General features: G+C 37.8%; 1 protein-coding gene across 3 annotated transcripts in view; it reads right to left on the reverse strand.

Moving 5' to 3' along the window:
* UPL6 (ubiquitin protein ligase 6) overlaps window positions 1-19,007 on the reverse strand; it is a 395,397-nt gene that overhangs the window by 356,581 nt on the left and 19,809 nt on the right. For all 3 annotated transcript variants that reach the window (XM_089428856.1, XM_089428854.1, XM_089428855.1), the window contains exon 4: window positions 5,620-5,731. In XM_089428856.1, coding sequence (XP_089284982.1) covers window positions 5,620-5,731 — 112 coding nt within the window. The remainder of the gene's footprint in view (window positions 1-5,619; window positions 5,732-19,007) is intronic.

A 19,007-nucleotide genomic window follows, 5' to 3' on the forward strand; every position in this document is an offset into this window, starting at 1 on the left:
GCAAGCTCTTCATCAACAGAAAGAAATTGGAGCACCAATGGTTTTATTCATTTTGTGAGGCGCAACAGGTTGGGCTCACAGAAGGCAGAGGATCTTGTTTATGTGCACTCCAAACTCCGCCTTGCATCTCGTAGGGGTCCAGAATATAGCAGTGGTCCTTCTAAAGAATGGGATGTGGATCCACAAAGCCCTGATTTGGAGCTTGTTGCCCTGAATATTGAGGACCAGGAGCCTAGAAGTGGAATTGGCCAATCATCTTCTTCAGCACCACTGTCCACTGTTGAACATGCTTCTACTTCTATTTTTTATCAGGATTAGTCTTTTGTCTTTCTAGTACTTGCAGCCTCACAGTCTTTATTGTACTTGCAGCCTCATATATATAATAAAGGTTGATTTTGATATTTGGATATATAATAAAGGCTGATTTTGGATATTCCGATATTGCTATTTTCATTATGTGATCATTCATGAGTAAATGTAATGTAAATTTAGAGACTTATAGTTTGTGTATTGACATTGGACAATTTAATCATAATGTTTAAACATTAAATGTAATAAATTATAATGTATCATGCATGCATTATGATTACACATAACATTTCTTAAATTTCCTAATATATATATATATATATGTATATATATATATATATCATGTTTTCCCGTTTCCAAAATTTGGGGGGGGGGGAGGGGTCACGTTTCGTACCCGTGCCCGTTTCGGAAACTCGTACATGTTTCCCTGTATCGTGCAACTTAGGTTGGCACTAGCTCCTCGAGGGCTTCTTCTAGGCGTAGTCGTGCATGAGTCTCAAGATTATTATGAGACTATAACTTATCATTTATAACATATGTATTTGAATTTTGAACTCACTGCCATTTTTTATTTTGATAATGGAATCATAATTCATTTTCCTATTCACCATCTAAATTTTTTGCTAACAAAAAACGAATTTGTTATGTTGTACTATCATAGCTATGAGATGATGTTATGAATTATTGCATATATTGTAGTTTGATAACTTATAAGGATTAGAAATGTCAATAGTTTCTTTTTTGTGCTTAAAATTTAACATATTTTAAGTTTTCTTTGTATTTTGTTGAGTCTTATACAAGTCTTGTACGAGTCATTCCCAATTCTTATATGAGTCACCGAGTCAATAGTCAGACAAGTCTTATACGAGTTTGAGTCGTGCAACATTGGTTATAGCTAACTCTGAGTTACATCATCCTGACTTGCAAAAACCATCAAAAGAAATTTAGGACAAGTTGAATGGATTGTCTGGGTCAAAAGCATTGAATGCTATGTTATCTTTGAAACAGCAATTCGGGACTCAGGAAAAATTGTTAGCCTTCCCACCAAGGTTCGAATCCCAATTTCTGACATGTTTTCTCTCAGTGAGACAACCGTCAATGAGCTATACACGATCTAATCAGAACTTGCTGACCTGGCCTTGTGCCCTAAAAAATCTGCAGTTTACCTTGGGTGCCATCCTCCAAATGAGGGGAAATGCCCAGGCAGTTTCCCCAGGATATGTTTCCTTGAAAAGAACATGTAAAAGTTCAAAAGAAGATGCTTAAGCAACATTGTTAAACAGTTTACCCCAAAATTATAGCAGTGTGGCATTCACAATCAGTTAATCGTCTTCGCAATTGTCAGAGGCTATTATATCTACCCGCATTGAAGAAGAAAAATGATTAGCACATTCAAGAATACTGAAGAAATTGCCCTTCTTGCCAAAAGAACCAACAAACAAAGAAACAAGAAATAAAAAGCAACCAAGAAAACAGGTAAACATAATGTCAACAACAAAGAGGAGACGTACACTTCTAATATCCTGAACACCAGACCATGTAGCCTGGAAATGTGAAATCAGAGCAAAAAATCTTCTCAAAGTAAAGGTTAAAGAAAAGAAGGCGAAAAGAATAATATTGTTATTGATGATACCACTAGCGAGGAGGGTTTGGAAGCTGGATGACACTGATGGTGACAAATTAGGCAATGAATTCTTATTTTTAACAGTTGTGTCTGCCTCAGTGAGTCTCTGGACAGAGAACAGTAAAGGGATTTCTCAACATCGATGATTGTCTAGGGGAACTGGTGAAACTGGTGCAGAATTCTACCTTTATGAGGGTGACAAGAACCTGATGGAGCCCCTGTGGGGATTTCAGATCTATTAGAGGAAAAGACCTGCTAGTAAAAAAGATTCTGAAATCATTATCATGCTTTTGTAAAAAATCTATAACTCAATTATCATCTTCTAGGGAAAAAAAAAAATAGCTTCTGTATTAAGGGGGGCATAAATAAAGGATCTATTTCATGATCAAGAGGTGCTGTTAAGAGTCCCTAATGTTAGAAAATCACAATAAAGTTATAGACATTGATGACCACATTAAATATAGTTTAGTTGAGGAAGTAGATACATAGCTTATCAATGAATTATTAAAAAATAACTTGTGGTGATGCGTTCAATGACTCCAATGTCCATCCATAAAGAATATATTGTTTGTAAATACTAAATTTGTTAGTCTGTCAGGTTATGGTTGTGCATCTCAAAAGACCTATGGACAATCCAGCATTTGCATGATCAGTCACAGATCCAAATACCTGCAGAATCCTTTTCTGGGTTGGATGTGCTGGAGAGCGTGTTGAAGAATCTAGGGCAATGATATGTAGAGTGATTCTTCAGGACTTGATAACAATTTGTGAAGTCTTTTTATAATTTGTCTTTGTTAGCTTAATCTTCTTCTTCTCTTATTAATGCATGTGTGTGTACTTCATCAAACTGATATCAAAAACATGAAACAAGAACACAAGATGTTGGCTCTATGCCAGGGCCAAAACCTCTCTTCTCTTGAGAGGAAAACCCTTCGGTAAGTTTTCTCTTATTGAAGCTTCTTTCTTGATCAATGCCAAACCCTAGACCCTTGACTAGAATATCCTCCAAGCACAAGTCAAGTCCTTTCTCCTTTCTGCACGTTGTTTCCCGGCACTTCGTCCTCCTCCTTCTTTCGGCAACTGTTGATAGACCTTGTTTATGTGAGCTCTAGAAGAGACTTCAATCTTTGGTCCTTGGTGAGATCCTTCACCAATGAGGATACCTTCCTTCCCTTGATCAAATTAGCTTCTTCTTGAGGTGTAGTTGCAGACTTGATAGGGCTGCACTGCAGCCCTAATTTCTCGCACGTGTGGGAGGTTTCCCCTATACTTTGGTTCCTTTCTTCTTCGCTTGAGAGACTCTCTTCTTCGCTTGAGTAGGAGGCCTTATAGGCCTAGGTTACTAGCCCAAACAATGAGATATATAGGACTGTTATCTTGCTGCTGTAGTGACCACAGACTGTCCTCTATTTCTCGCACGTGTGACTGTTTTCACCCTAAAAACAGTCCCTTCAACTTCGGTTTAGGTCTCTCCTTCTTCGCTGCACTAGAGGCTCCTTCTTCTTCGACTTTTCTTATCCTTTTTTGGTCTTCCTTGCTCACTGGTTTCAGAGGTCATTTTGTTACGTTGTAATGGAGTGGACAACCTCTATATATAGAGGACTGTCCCTCCTTTTAGGCTGACTAGAAGACTGCAGGCCGACTTGAATTTATTCCATTGTTTTGCTTCATTTGGAGGACGTTGCTGCATGGAGAGGACTTGGACTTTGCTTGGAGGTATTCCTTTGACCTTTATACTATTTTATACATAGTGTAACATGCCCTCTAAGGGTCTTACATAAATACTTTGACTTTTGACTTCCTAGAAGCACTTAAACATGTGCTTGACCTACTTCAATGAGCAAGAAACTCATTGACATATATTATAAAAATAATATTTCTTTTCTTGAATAAATACAAATATCAAAAGTACATTTATGAAGACCGAACCTAGTTACACTTTCTTCAACAGAGCACACTCTAGATCCATCTCACAAAAGCCAAAAACATTAATCTGGCAGATACTCAAAATAAACAAGTTTTCTACAAATAAAACTAAATTAACCAACTAAGAAGCAATGTGTGTGGCTCTAACACCCTGAATTTTCTCTAAAAATAGCCCCTCTCCCACTTCTAAAATATACAATCTGAGTTTAGCGGACTGAATTTCAAAGTTTAAGAGCAATATGAGGCAAATATAATTAGAGATATTTAATTTCTGTCTACTTCATGGTTTTTTTGATAATATATGTATGGGTGAGTGGAGGTGTGCTGTTTACGTGCATCCAGATTCTGACTTTTCAAAAAATTAGGTAGATCCATATTCGTATCCTTATTCTTTTACATGCAACTTAGATAAAAACCAACATAATTTACATCTAGGAAAAAAGATAAGTGTTTAAAGTTCTAAATGAATGCAAGATTCAAATTAGTACAGATTATCCAGATCATCTCTTCTAGAATGCGACCTTGGAAGGAATTTGATTATTTTTCAAGACAAAGCAAAAAAACAAAAAAAAACATCAATTTTACTCATGAAGAACTATGTTGTATGTAACCCATGATTAAAATTTATCATCATGGATCAAGCAAGCAGCTAATTTTCCCGATTGTTTTAACCACTAGATTAGTTGTCAAATCTTCAAAGCTCTGTTTGTCTTTTTCTTGTTTAACCTATATCCTGATTTCTAATGGGTCCATATGTCAAATCTTCCAAACACTGATATGTCCTTTCATTGTTCAATATGAACTAAGCACAAGTTGTATAAGAGGGAAATGAATGCAAGATTCAAATTAGTACAGAATATCCAGATCATCTCTTCTAGAATGCAATCTTGGAAGGAATTTGATTATTTTTCAAGACAAAACAAACAAAAAAAACAAAAAAAAACATCAATTTTACTCAAGAAGAACTATGTTGTATGTAACCCATGATTAAAATTTATCATCATGGATCAAGCAAGCAGCTAGTTTTCCCAGTGATTGTTTTAACCACTAGATTAGTTGTCAAATCTTCACAGCTCTGTTTGTCTTTTTCTTGTTTAACCTATATCCTGATTTCTAATGGGTCCATATGTCAAATCTTCCAAACACTTATATGTCCTTTCATTGTTCAACATGAACTAAGCACAAGTTGTATAAGAGGGCCTTTGATCAGTACAAAAAACAACTGCTACTTCATCCTTCCAGGAAGAGATCTGTAGCCATTTCTCTATAGACATGATCATATATAAGAATATTGGTTGCTACAAAAATTGGTCACTGAAGCCAGTGTGTGACTTGAAGATGACCAAAACATTCAACTTTTACACAAACTGTGCCAGGGAGGGGGGGTTGGAAGAACCATATGGTGTAAGTGATAATGCATATGGGAAGTTAAATCTGATGCCAGGGGTAAATCATAACACTCATCTAAATTGCAGAATGTGCTTACCAGCTGTTATCAAAGGTACCTTAAAGAATGTGTCAAAGTAATATATTGATCCAAAAGGATGTGTCAAAGTAATATATCCAAAAGAATGTGTTAAAGTAAATATCAATCCACAGATCTTAACGACAGGACAGTCGAATTCAATTGAATATCTTCCTAATAGGAAAGCAACAAACTTCATAAAAAAATCAACAAAATAAGTACACTTCTCAGAGGAATTTTTAATAAATTATAAATGGAATTCCAGTTAATTTGCTCAATAATATGCACCACTGACCTGTTTTGATGCACAGCCTGTAGACAGCAAATGACAAAATATTTTATTCTGTACTGTATAATGGCTTGATCAGAAGAAATATCCCCGTTTGTAAATATGTCTAAGATATTTCCTGTCATTAGGAAAATGCTTTGTAAGTAAACATGTTTCGGTACTTTAATAGAGTTACAGTTATAATTTGGTATGCAATCGTGCATGATAGAAATGTATATAATAATTCAGAGTTTTAAGTCTAGACTGGGAGTTAAGGGCACCAATACTTGGGTCTTTATTTATAAATATCTTAGCAGACATTTAAAAAGATGCCAACAAGCAAGACTTGATTTCAATCACCTTAGAAGGCCCATACATTCAAAAAGATCAATTGTGCATATACTGTTTTACAAATTCAATATTCTATCATGCTTCTTCCTATACAGCACTATATCCTACTTGAGTATTTCCTTACTATTATCATGTCAGTTCATTTGGATTATCTTACGATTTTGGACTTAACAATCTTGCTATTGTCTCAATTACAATGTGACCATAAGCCTTCCTAATGGAGGCATTGCAGCCAAATGCTTTATATCTACTATTAACTATTTATTTTTTACTGGAATCCAGATTTTAGGACAGAATTCCCATGGATCACAAGGTTTATACAGATCTAAAGAATATTTCTCTGTACCCCATGGTTTCTATGCATTTAAAGCGGAATTAATACCAATATGAATAGGAAGGGATACTTCACTACGTGCAAGGATATCTGAGAACAATTGGAAAAGAAATTTAAGCTGTTTGAACTTAGAAGACAGACCGAGAAGAGATTGAACACAGTTTATCAGTTCTGAAGCACTATAAAATAATAGGGAAGATAAGGAGAAGACATGCATAATTTTGAAAGCAACCCAATGTCAAGGGAGTAGGAGCAAGTACTAGTCCATTCAATCCAATCTGATCATTCCTGTTAAAATTTGGGATGAATTTCCCCAAGGAAACCCCAAAGGAAGCCCATCTGCCCCAAAGAGAAATATTAATTTTATAATATCATGGGCAAGAAATTATTAAGGTTCTTGGAATATATATTTAAATATATATTACTATTGATGAAGAAAAGGCTCGTGTTTCCTGAGGCATCTTGGTCATCGAATTTCAGAGGTTTGCTTATCTGATTTGTAACTCTATGCGTTATTACAGTGGCCTCATATGCATCAGTGGCTCTACGCATTGTGAATTTTCTAAGGCACATATTGGTGGCTCATATGTCCTGTTCTGTAGATCGCACAGTGATTTCTGTGGCATCAGATTTGGCATCACTATATCTGTATGGTTCAATGATTAAATCCAGAGATGGCTCGTATACCTCAAGACTCGTATGGCTTGCATGGCCCGTTGACCAATATTTGAGACTTGCTTTAACTTATAAGGTTTGCATATGTTGTTTGTGGTTCAAATATGGCTCACACAGGTTCAGTGACTCGCATTTCATGTATATGGCATGCACAGCTCTTCTGAGGCTCGCTCAAACATTTCAGTGGTACTGTGGCACAACTATACTCTGAACAGTAGCTCGTTCTCATTATAGTAGCTCGCTCTTTACACAGCGGCTCGTATATATCTAAGGCTAACACTCACAACTGTGGTTCGCACTTCCTATGACACAATTGTTATTTTTTGTGACTCACTCAACTCGCGTTTGTCATTCAGGTAGACTCGCACTCCTTATATGGAATCGCTCTACATGTGGCTTGCACTCAACACCTTTGTATTGTATGCCACACATCTCTGGTTTGTATTACAGTAACATCTCAGGTCCGCATCACAGTGGTATCATCTATATGCAGTGACATCATTTATATATTCAGTGACAGTGACATCATAGTATATGCAGCGACCTCATTTATATTCAGTGGCTTCATTTATGTTCTGTAGCATCGTTTATATATATAGCGGCACCATATTATTGTGTTTGGCTTCTATGTGGTTTGTTTTGGCCTGCTCTACTCTGTGACATGATATGCTTTGACTTGCTTAGGCAGTATCTTCAGACAATTGTCTACTGTAACTTAGATATATTTCGATGACAATAATCATGCACTTACAATGAAAGTACCCTTACTCTTCTTATAATGGCAGTGACTTGTTATGGATTCATGATGACAGTGATTCATGATGACAGTGATTCATGATGGCAGTGAATCTACATGGCAGTGATACTATAGTAATCTATGATGTATATAACAGTGACCTTGCTCCATGATGACCTAGTATGTATGGCAGTGACTTGATATAGCCCAATAGATGTGACAATGCTTGATGATGATATTGTTTCTCGCAACAGTGATATGGCAGAAGCTTTCTTGGACTCATTTGGTTATCGGAAGTCAGTTCACAAACGAAGTTGTGAACTGACTTGGATTGGCCCTAGGAGGCCTGATGTAATGATGTATCTCATTATGGATGTACTTTGTATCTCAGCTGAACAATTGATGAATATCTAATTGAAGAAGAATTTGGTTGGGTTTTCCCCCTTGTGGGGTTTTTCCCTGGTCTCAGACCTAAATCATAGTGTCTCTATTTGTGGATGCTTTTCTTCTGTTGTTGTTTATTGTTCCATTGCATTGTTGTTCTCTCTACATAATTACTAATGTTTATATGATGTTATGGGGTGAATGTGATGTAAAAAGTTAAAATTATTTATAAATGCACTTATCTACAGCAGAGAACAATCGAGCCCTAAAAATTAATATGGTACCAGAGTTGTGCTGAAGAGAAGTCATTGAGAACACCCCCTTGAAGACACTGATAATGGAAGCAAATAAAGATGGTAGAGACCTAAAAGAAACCTAGGGTTTTAAGGAAACCCTAGGGAAGATCTGTTCTTACAAGAGAAAGTTAGGGTTTGGAGAAACCCCTGAAGTGGCCTTGGATATGGTCTGGGTTCTAAAGCGTTGAAACCCTAGTGTGATGCAGAATCTTATTGATCAATGAGAAGTTGTTGAGTTCTTCAAGTACCTATGACAGATTTAGAGAAACCCTAGTTTGATTTGTCTCCTACCCAATGGGAGATGATGTGTTGTAGTAATTATCTTGTAACTGGGCTTGAAAGGATCGGAAAGAGAATACAGGTGATGCTCAAGAGGATGCATTTCTAATGAAGATAACATTGACATATGGTCGATGGACAGTGATGCCTACTGGCTAAGAGGGAGACAGGATCAAGAGGGAGTTGTGAGCCTCCTTCAATCTACATAAAGATGAATACTTTCAAGATTTGTCATTTCTTTGTGAATTTATTCTTTTCAATTATTGGTGATTCTTCCTACATGAGTATTTTATTTCTCTAATTTCTTGGATGAGGATGTGATCCATCTTGAGGATCATCAAGATGCAGAGTAGCACAAGAAGTGTTAGCTCCAAGAGGGAGCTGGTGCGAGAAAATGAAGGAGCCACTCTTACATTTAGAAAAGAAATATCATCCCACCTCATCACCAGGTACACTTTCATTATGATTATTTACTTTGTCGTTGTTGCTCTTGCTCTTGTTCTAGGGTCACAAGTATGTCTGATGAATGTGAGGACTAAGTCCTCTATATCGAAATTGAGGAAGATATGGAACCATCCCATGATTAGAGTGGCACTTGAAAATGGACAAGAGCTCAAGACCTCGAAGGAAGAGTCTCAGTCTCCTTGGTTGATAACTATGATTTAAAAAGCTTCCTATTCAAAGGGAGTAAATTGATCATTGAGACAACAGTCTGATATGATATGTCCTTCGTGCAAGGACCATTCTTGATGACTAAGATGTAGCAATGTTTGATGCTTCTGTGATATGGTTCAATCTATGATAAGAAGTATGCTATCAGAGAAAGAAGGTTATGATAAGATCCTAGCTCTTGTTGCCAAATGCATTATTATCAGATGTATACAAAGCTGACTCTCTCCGTGACATTTAAGAAAAAGTGTTCTTGGAGCTATCTCAAGGTTTTGAGGCACATAAGATGATATTCATGATTACAGACTGAAGAAAGTTCCATATTGACTCAAGTTAGTCATCTGGACCTGGCATGCCTAGATTGATGGACACTTGATACGGACACCAACCTCTCTTCAAGGCTGCAGGTATGCTTCTGATGTTTGGTTATATATGCTGACAATCTATTTATGACAGGATCAAATCATCGCCATGATCAGTCCCAGAGGGAGCTGACCCTTGAGCCAAGATGATCCACTTCTTGAAATTGGAAGCGTAACAGAGAGATAATGAGGACTTCCTTGTCAAGGGAAGTATGATGTCAAAGATTTGGCATGATGATTTACTATAAGCAATCGAGAGAGCCCCCTCTTCAAATACAGTTTTGACGGATTCTTGATTTGCAATATGTTCTTTGAGCCATATAGAGCCTGGATATGGGAATGTTGCAAAGTTCGTATTGGGATACCTAGACAATGTAGTCATTCATGAACTGAGACACACTGCTAGATACTTGAGATACATTGATGCTGAGAATGTTTGGAAGATCGCATCTGAGTACTACCTTAGGTCTACCCTGGTTTCCTGGATGATTTCTTGGCATAGAAATTTGTTGCTTTGAAAAACAGTGTGCATTATCACTAGCATGATTAGCTATGAGACAATATGGTTGAGAAAGCTCTTTGGTGAGTTGATTAAACATATGTTTGGCACAACAATGATACACTGTGACATGTAATGGGTTCCGACATGCAAAGAATTTTGTGATCCATGATAGGTTCAAGCACACTAAGATCAGATATCACTATATCTGGGATATGGTGCATAAAGGGGCAATGGGACTCCATCACATTTTGATTGATGAGCAGGCAAACAATTGGATCCTTGTGTTGCAGCATGTAAGCTTGTGTTTGACCTGATATTCTCTAGGTGTCATGCACTATGACCAGGACTAATAGTCATAAGCCTAGTGAAGGCACTGATGAGAGGAAGGGGTCACGACTGATCGAGAACACTGAATTATGCTCTTCCCCCCTATTTGAGCTCACAGGGAAAGGAATTGAGCCGAAAATCTCCTGGGGTTTAGGGAACTCTAGGCAATAGGATAGGGGGTGATCCTTACCCTTCTGGTAAGTAAATCTCGCCTATTGTCAAGTAAGGCATGTGTGATCCTTGTCATTTATGACAAGTGGGTATCTCCCCCTACCATCAAGTCTGGGACTTGGCAGAGTATACCCCAGTTGGCATCCTACACACAGGTTGGGCTTGTTCCTCCCCATCTGGCCAATGGGTTGAGGTGACTTGAGATAGGGTGTGATCCTTACCATTTATGGTAAGTAGTATCTCGCTCAAGTGATGGGATGTTGATATCTACCACTTGACTCTTGAGGGTCTAGGTGGGAATGACCAGTGAACAGTAGGATAGAGTGTGATCCTTACCTCTCATGGTAAGTAGATCTCGCCTATTGTCACAGGTCAATAGGATAAAATGTGACCCTTACACTTGTGGTAAGTGCATCTCACCTATTGTCCTTGGATATAGGGTGGAAGTCAGAGCTCCCATATGATGATTCATCTTCTTTAGATAGAGAAATCATTCTCCAGATGATGATCGAAGATGAGAAAGGTTGAGAGGAAAAGTGATGAGATGGATGTCTTGTTGATGTAGCTGAGATGAAGGTCATGGGACTCGACCTAGAGAATAGTAGGGTTTGGAGGATCAATCTCCCCTACCATTGATTGTGGATTATTCTTATTCTATGATATGAGTCCAGATGCAATGATGATGTAGTTGTCTGCCTTCTTCTATTGAAGGCATGCCATCAGAGATGAGACATGATGGAGCAGACTTGTATATTTGAGATGAGATTTTTGATTGAGATCGAAATTCCTCCCTAGTTGAGAGGGAGTGTTGAAATTTTGGCAACTTCGGGATAAATTTCCCTAAGGAAACCCCAAAGGAAGCCCATCTGCCCCAAAGAGAAATATTAATTTTATAATATCATGGACAAGAAATTATTAAGGTTCTTGGAATATATATTTAAATGTTATTATTATTTTGAGTTCTTGGAATATATATTTAAATGTTATATATTAAAGTTGGCTTAATTCAATGAAACCCTAGAAAGGGTTCATCGATGCACCTTAATATTGTATAAATTAAAAGGATTTTTCAAAGGTTTGATTATCAATTATTTGTCATCTTGATTACTATTGATGAAGAAGAGGCTCGTGTTTCCTGAGGCACGGTCATCGAATTTCAAAGGTTCTCTTATCTGATTGGTAACTCTATGCATTATTACAGTGGCCTCATACGCATTGTGATTTTTCTATGGTACATATCGGTGGCTCATATGTCATGTTTTATAGATCACACAGTTATTTTTGTGGCGTTGGATTTGGCATCGCTAAATTTGTATAGTTCATTGATTAAATCCAGAGATGGCTCGTATGGCTCGCATGGCCCGCTGACCAATAGTTGAGACTCGCTTTAACTTATAAGGTTTGCATATGTTGTTTGTGGTTCAAATATGGCTCGCATCTCGTGTATATGGCACGCACAATTCTTCTCAGGCTCACTCGCACATTTCAATGATACTGTGGCACGACTATACTCTGTACAGTGGCTCATTCCCATTATAGTAGCTCGCTTTTTACACAACAATTCGTATATAACTAAGGCTCACACTCACAATTGTGGTTCGCACTTCCGATGACACACATTGTTATTTTCTGTGACTCACTCTGACTCGCATTTGTCATTCAAGTAGACTCGCACTCCTATTATGGTGTCGCTCTACATGTGGCTCGCACTGAATGCCTTTGTTTTGTATGCCACACATCTCAGGTTCGTATTACGGTAATATCTCGAGTTCACATCACAGTGGTATCATCTATAAGCAGTGAGATCATTTATATATTCAGTGACAGTGACAGTGACAGTGACATCATAGTATATGCAACGACATCATTTATATTCAGTGGCTTCATTTATGTTTTGTAGCATCATTGATATATATAGCGGCAACATATTATTGTGATTGGCTTCTATGTGGTTTGTTGTGGCCTTCTCTACTCTATGACATGATATGTTTTGACTTGCTTGGGCAGTATCTTCAGACAATATCCTTGTCTAATGTAACTTAGATATATTTCAATGACAATAATCATGCTCTTATGATGACAGTACCCTTACTCTTCTTATAATGGCAGTGACTTGTTATGGATTCATGATGATAGAGATTCTGACCTAAATCATGGTATCTCTATTTGTGCATGCTTTTCTTCTATTGTTGTTTATTGTTCCATTGCATTGTTGTTCTCTCTACATAATTGCTAATGTTTATATGATGTTATGGGGTGAATGTGATGTAAAACGTTAAAATTATTTATAAATGCTATTATCTACAGCAAAGAATGATCTAGCCCTAAAAATTAACAACTCCCTCCCTCCCCTGCATCAACAAAAGGATATACATGAGTGGAGTACCTTTGTACTTTCACAAAGACTACCCCCAATGCCCATGTTAAAGAATGGAATAGCTCTAGTTCACTCATCAACGCTCAAAGGAGATAGTTGAGATCAGTCAAATGGTGCTCCTTTCCCTATCAGGCAGCACTGGTGGCAACTTCGGTTTCCCCTTGCTATTGTGTCAATTAGGTGGTGATTCACTTCATTTTGATTTCCAAAGTTTTGATGGAAGTGCCAACCAATTGCGGTTTTATAAGCTGCTACCTCTCCCCTGTCACTATAGAAACTACAACTTACACTCATTCGACTGGTGAGGAACACTAATTTGAATGGAAGTCAAAGCCATTGTAGGAGAATGTTTGACTAGAGAAGTGGAGAGATCACATACATTCCCTCTTGTACTTGTTATTGGCAACAATCAAACCACTGCATTGTTTTCATCCAAATCAAGAACAAATACGTAGAAAAAATGTGTTCTATGGTTCATATGTTTATTAAGGGGCTATACCATATACAAATCATCATGTCCATTTTGGCTCTCAATAAATCTTTTATTGGAAGTGAGAGCTGCACCCCCTAAGGTGGGCTAGGATAGCGGTGTTGCCCTAGTGAAGTGCAGATTCCCAACCAAACCACCCAATTTTGAAAGATAAAGAATGACCCAGCACAAACAGTCATTTCACACGTTAGGTTAGAAAGGGTTGTCACCAAGGCTATGAACTTTTGGGAATTCAAGATTTAGCACCTTTTGTTGTCTCTAAATTACAAGAAGGTCAACAGATGCCTATGTAGAGGCTAGACACCTCACCACATCAAACAACCCAAGAAGTAGGCTAAGAAATTTGAAGAGGGGAGGACATGGTCACCAATTGTTTGTCTCGACGAAAGAGATGCCTCCATCGTTGGAACTAATGAACATTCATACTTGTTGGCTCAATTTACCACCCATCTTGATCAAAGGTCCCTCCAACCTACAAGTGAGAGCTCGGGACACCTAGTATAGGCTACTTCATTGCCCACTTATAGGTTTATTTGCTTCTTTCTCGAGTGGAGGTTTCCCTTCAAGCACTATCACATATTTTTAGTATTATGTCTTACTTTGCTAGGATATGATTGAGAGACAGGTAATTTGGAAAGCAATTCTTTGAAGAAAGGGGACCAACCGACTTAACAAAGTCATTTATGTGGGGATCTTTAGACACTTGACCAATGAGAGAGGACAATGCACACCATCTACACCATCTCTAAGAAACATGACCTTCATACTACATAAAGTACGATGCTTAATGCTTCCCTGCAAGAAGTTCCCCACCTGGATAGAGAGATTGGTTCATTCCTTCCTTCCCCTCCAAACCTATGGAATATTATGCCCAGAGTGGTGCGAGAAATGTTGTAGGGGCAAAACCAAGGCCCAATTACAACACTAGATCAAGATTAGAGATTCAATGCTTGGTTTTAAACATCAACCCTTACTTGACTTATTGAACAACATTCATCAAACATAAACAAGGAAGCCATGGATGGATGAAGACTATAGCCCTATAACAAGCAATTCAACTAGCCAAAGAGCAGAGGAGGCATGAGGCGTGTAACAAAGCTATTTTTTTAAAGCACGCTTGACCTTTCTCGACTTTCTTACTTAGGCATGGCCCCTAAACAAATGGCATGAAATACCCCTTACACAGCTCAATTGAAATCCCACATCCACCTTACCTTCACGAGTGTGCATTATTTAGTTTCTTTGATATTGAATGTATCCATAAGGTAGCCTTTATGTTTCTATAATAGAATTCTCTAAATAAAGTGTGAACATACTATGGAAGCCCTCCACCACTCACTCTATAGATAAAGCCACCTCTTATTGCCCTCCACTCCATACATTCTTCCCCACTCTTCATTTCATCCCATCGCATGATCTCTCCATAATTGCAACTAACCCAACGTTGCTCGCAACATAGACAATCCTCAATAATATGTTTTGCTCTAGCTTCATTAAAAAATGTCCCCCCCTAGTGGGGCATTCATTCATGCAACAATTGACATTGACACCAACATTAACATTGATGCCAAAATATTGAGTAAAGTGATGTCATTAGCTACTGAAGTATAGGCATGAAATAGAGAGCATTGTGAAAGTTTCGAGGGAACAAATTGGACAAGACTCCACAAAACACATTCATGCCCTAGATATTCTTCCTTCCCATTATACCTACATTTGAGCCAAGAAACAAACTATATCCCCTATTCATCCAACTGACCCAAAAGCAAGTCAAAAGCACATGTGGGATCATGTGGGGTGGCACAAATGAACAAAGGACATTCTACTTTCGAAATACATCCAACATGGATCCCAAAGACTATCCTAGGTTATTAATATGTATGACCGTCAATGTCAATGCTACAATTCAAATCCAATCCTAACCCAATTAAAAAATTCCAAGCATGAAAGAAGAGGAGATTACTCAATCTATTAATGGCACCCTAGAAACCTACATGGATGGCAATAGTTGTACTACCTACCAACCTAATACAAAATATTTTCAAAGCTTATTTCCCTGGCAATCTTTGGGAACATTTTTTCTATTCATCAGCTCAAAACACACTTGCTGACTCTACCTACCAAGATCTACCCATCCAAGCTAGTGTTATAATACACCCACCCATTTTACCTACTAAGGAGGGAACCATAAGAAAGATAAAGCACATCCTTCATTTACCGCAATGCAACAATTGAATCCCCCTTATTTCTTAATATTTGTCATATCATAAGCATAAGTGACCACCAACCCCAATACCTACTTCAACGCTAGATTCTTGGGATGGATCTACAAGAAAGAATGCCTTTATAATGGATATATCACTTGATCTCCATGCCTACATTGAAAGGTGACAACTAGTCAAATAATGGTTTTGTAGAACAAATGGTCGCTTGAAGCAGATCTTGAGCCCCTCAAATGTTATATGAGAAATCTTCCCCATTGGGGAACCTCAGCCCTCATCCCTTGTTGAACACCTGGGCCACACTTCTAATCCCTCTCCTTTGGCAAACTTGGACGACCATTATTTGGGTGTGGGTTTGGGTTTTATTGCATCCCTTCAACAAACATACACTCTTGTCATCTACCCTAACCAAAATTTCCCCAATCTCTATCTCCTACACCATTCAACCTCAGATCCCCCTTATCCTTGATGTATCCACACAATACCCTTAGCTTTGGACATAATCATTACCCCTTAAAAACCATCCTATTGTAAACCCCCTTCCAAAAGACCCTAGTCACAACCATTAACTAACAAAATAAGGAAGAGAAAAACATGTTGCATAAAGAGACCAAAGGAGAATATGAAAACAATAATCAACCCTATAATGTCCCAAATACAAACTTAGCATAAAATTGTTTATGTCGTTATTTCAATAACCAAATTTCTCAAAATGGACCATCAAATCAATGGCAAATTGTAAATATATAAATTGCAATCTCATAGTAAGCAATAAACACATGCAGGAAACCTCAGCTTTATTTATATGAATATAAAATTGATTTGACAAAAATAGGAGGATTGTTGAGATGGGATCCTCCAAAGTGGATCCGCCCTCTGAATATATATGCTACAACACTGGATCTAATTGTCAAATTGTAATTGCAACTAGTAAATACACCTGTGAATTCTGAGTGAATTCACTAAGGGAAGAGATGTGTACTTGCCCACTCTCATTGAATCACCCGAGGGTTTCCATCCTGTGCCTACTGCTGAAGCTAGGAAATCCTAGTTCTCCAAACCTCTTCACAAGAAAAATACTCAACTCCAAGATATCCCAAATGATTTCCTCCTCCTCCTTTTAAAGACTCCATAGATAGATCTCCAAGCCTTTAGAAGCATCATATTTTATTATTTTATTATTATCCTAAAAAGCTCCTCCTTGACTTTATCTTAAGTGATTTTTTAATTTATTTAAGTCACTTTTGGCCCTTTCCCCTTAATTAATATTTTCCCCTTTTAATTAAATGACTAATTAAAGTCATTTTTAAGCTGGGAAAATGATAAATCACCCCAACATTCTCTCTTTGGACACTAGAAATCACTTCTCAACATCCCATCCTATAGATCTTCTTGTTCCAATTCCATCGAGCTATTTCACTAAGGTGTCTGTCAAATATTCCTCTCAGAATGCCACCTTGAGCATAATCAATTAAGTTATGCCCAATAATAACCCCGTTTTATAGGAATTATCAAAAAGTGTTAAAATTGGCAACTAGGGCCAAACTCCACCTTGGACAGCCTGTATGATGGAGATGATATTTTTATTGGATTCCTCTTTCCGAGAGGTGTAGGATTGACCTAAAGATCATCTCATTCTAACAAGTACAAATGGAATTATGAATTTATTTCTTCTATGGACAAATTGTCAAGGTTAGCCAAAAGTCAATGTAGGCTCATAAAGCCCAACCGACGTGTCTCTTCACCCTCAACGTTGTGTATATATAGAGGAGTCATTTTCCTCATTTGGTCACTCATCATCACACATCTTTCTCTCTCTTCATCTGATTGGGTCGTACGAATTTCAGGCAGCTTGTTCTTCTCCACACGTGCGAAGAGTTGACTGGATATCTCTGTTCTTTGCGTTGACTGAGTTGCAACCTACTTTGACCAGTGGTGACCGAGCAGTGTTTGACTTCATTTGTCTGTGATGTTTGTGGGAGAATTTCTATTTGGGCATGCCGCATATTCTAGCATAGAAACCGAGGTTTTCTAGGCAGTGTAACTAGCATTGACTGTCGCCCTATGTCAGTAGAAGTTGACTATGCGTTGACCAAGTTTGACCAAATTTTTCAAGACTGTTTTGGGCTGATTTGGACTATCTTTGGAAGTCGAGTTGACTAGGTTTGACTGAGCTGATTTGGAGGAGATTTACTGCTGGTTTGACCAGCGTTGACTTTCTGGTTAGGGCATCCTGTTGATTGCAGTTTCACTGGACTATCTTACAGTGATTGGGAAGTAAATTTTGCATATTGTACTCTCTCTCTGCTGAACTTTTGAAGAATAATAAGAAGATTCGATCAAAGGGTTTTCCCCACATTGGGGTTTTTCCCTGGCATCCGCCAAATATATTGTACTCTTGTATTGGCTTGTCTTCTTCTTATTGTTTATGTTCTATATGCATTTACTATCAATGTTAATGTGATTGCTAATCTAGAAATTGATATTGGGCTAATAAGAAAATTTGAAGTAAATTGCTCTTAAGCATAGAACATACCATTGTTATTTAAATTAACATGGTATCATAGCTAAGGTGAAGACAACCCAAGCAAGAGTGAGAAGAGCAATCACTGAGATTTGTTGATCAAGGACAAGATTCAATGGCCTCCTTATCTTACTTCAAATATGGTGACATGCTCAATGATAAGTCTAATTATCATGCATGGAAGATGTCTCTTGACTTGACTTTGGAAGAGCATGATGTTATGGACTATGTGCAGGGAAAGATTATTGAACCTCTTTCAAATGCATTGATTGTCGCTAAGACAAAGTACAAGAAAGGTGAAGTCAAAGCTAAGAAGATCATCAGGGATTCTATTCATAAGCATTTAGTTGCTTACATCTCCGATTTGGGCACATCTAAGGAGATGTATGACAAGTTGGTTAGCATGTTCAAAGCTAGCAATGCAAACCAAGTCCTCTTTCTCAAGAACAAGTTGAAGGACATAAAGAAGAGAAGAGGAGAAGATATCCAATCCTACTTCATGAGGATTACTGAAATCAAAAATGATCTTCTATCAATTGGAGAAGTTATTGCCAACAAGGAGCTCCCTCTCATTGCCCTTGGAGGTCTCCCTCGTGAATGGGATGTGTTCAACGCTACTATCCTCAACAATGACCAGATTCCAAGTTTTGATGAATTGTTGACTAGATGTACTCAAGAAGAAACAAGGATGATAGAGAGAGACATGCCTTCAAATA

Source organism: Pinus tabuliformis, chromosome 4_2 (genome assembly GCF_031772625.1).
Source record: "Pinus tabuliformis cultivar Carrire ecotype Pingquan chromosome 4_2, CPIR1, whole genome shotgun sequence".
In the NCBI taxonomy this organism is placed as follows: domain Eukaryota; kingdom Viridiplantae; phylum Streptophyta; class Pinopsida; order Pinales; family Pinaceae; genus Pinus; species Pinus tabuliformis.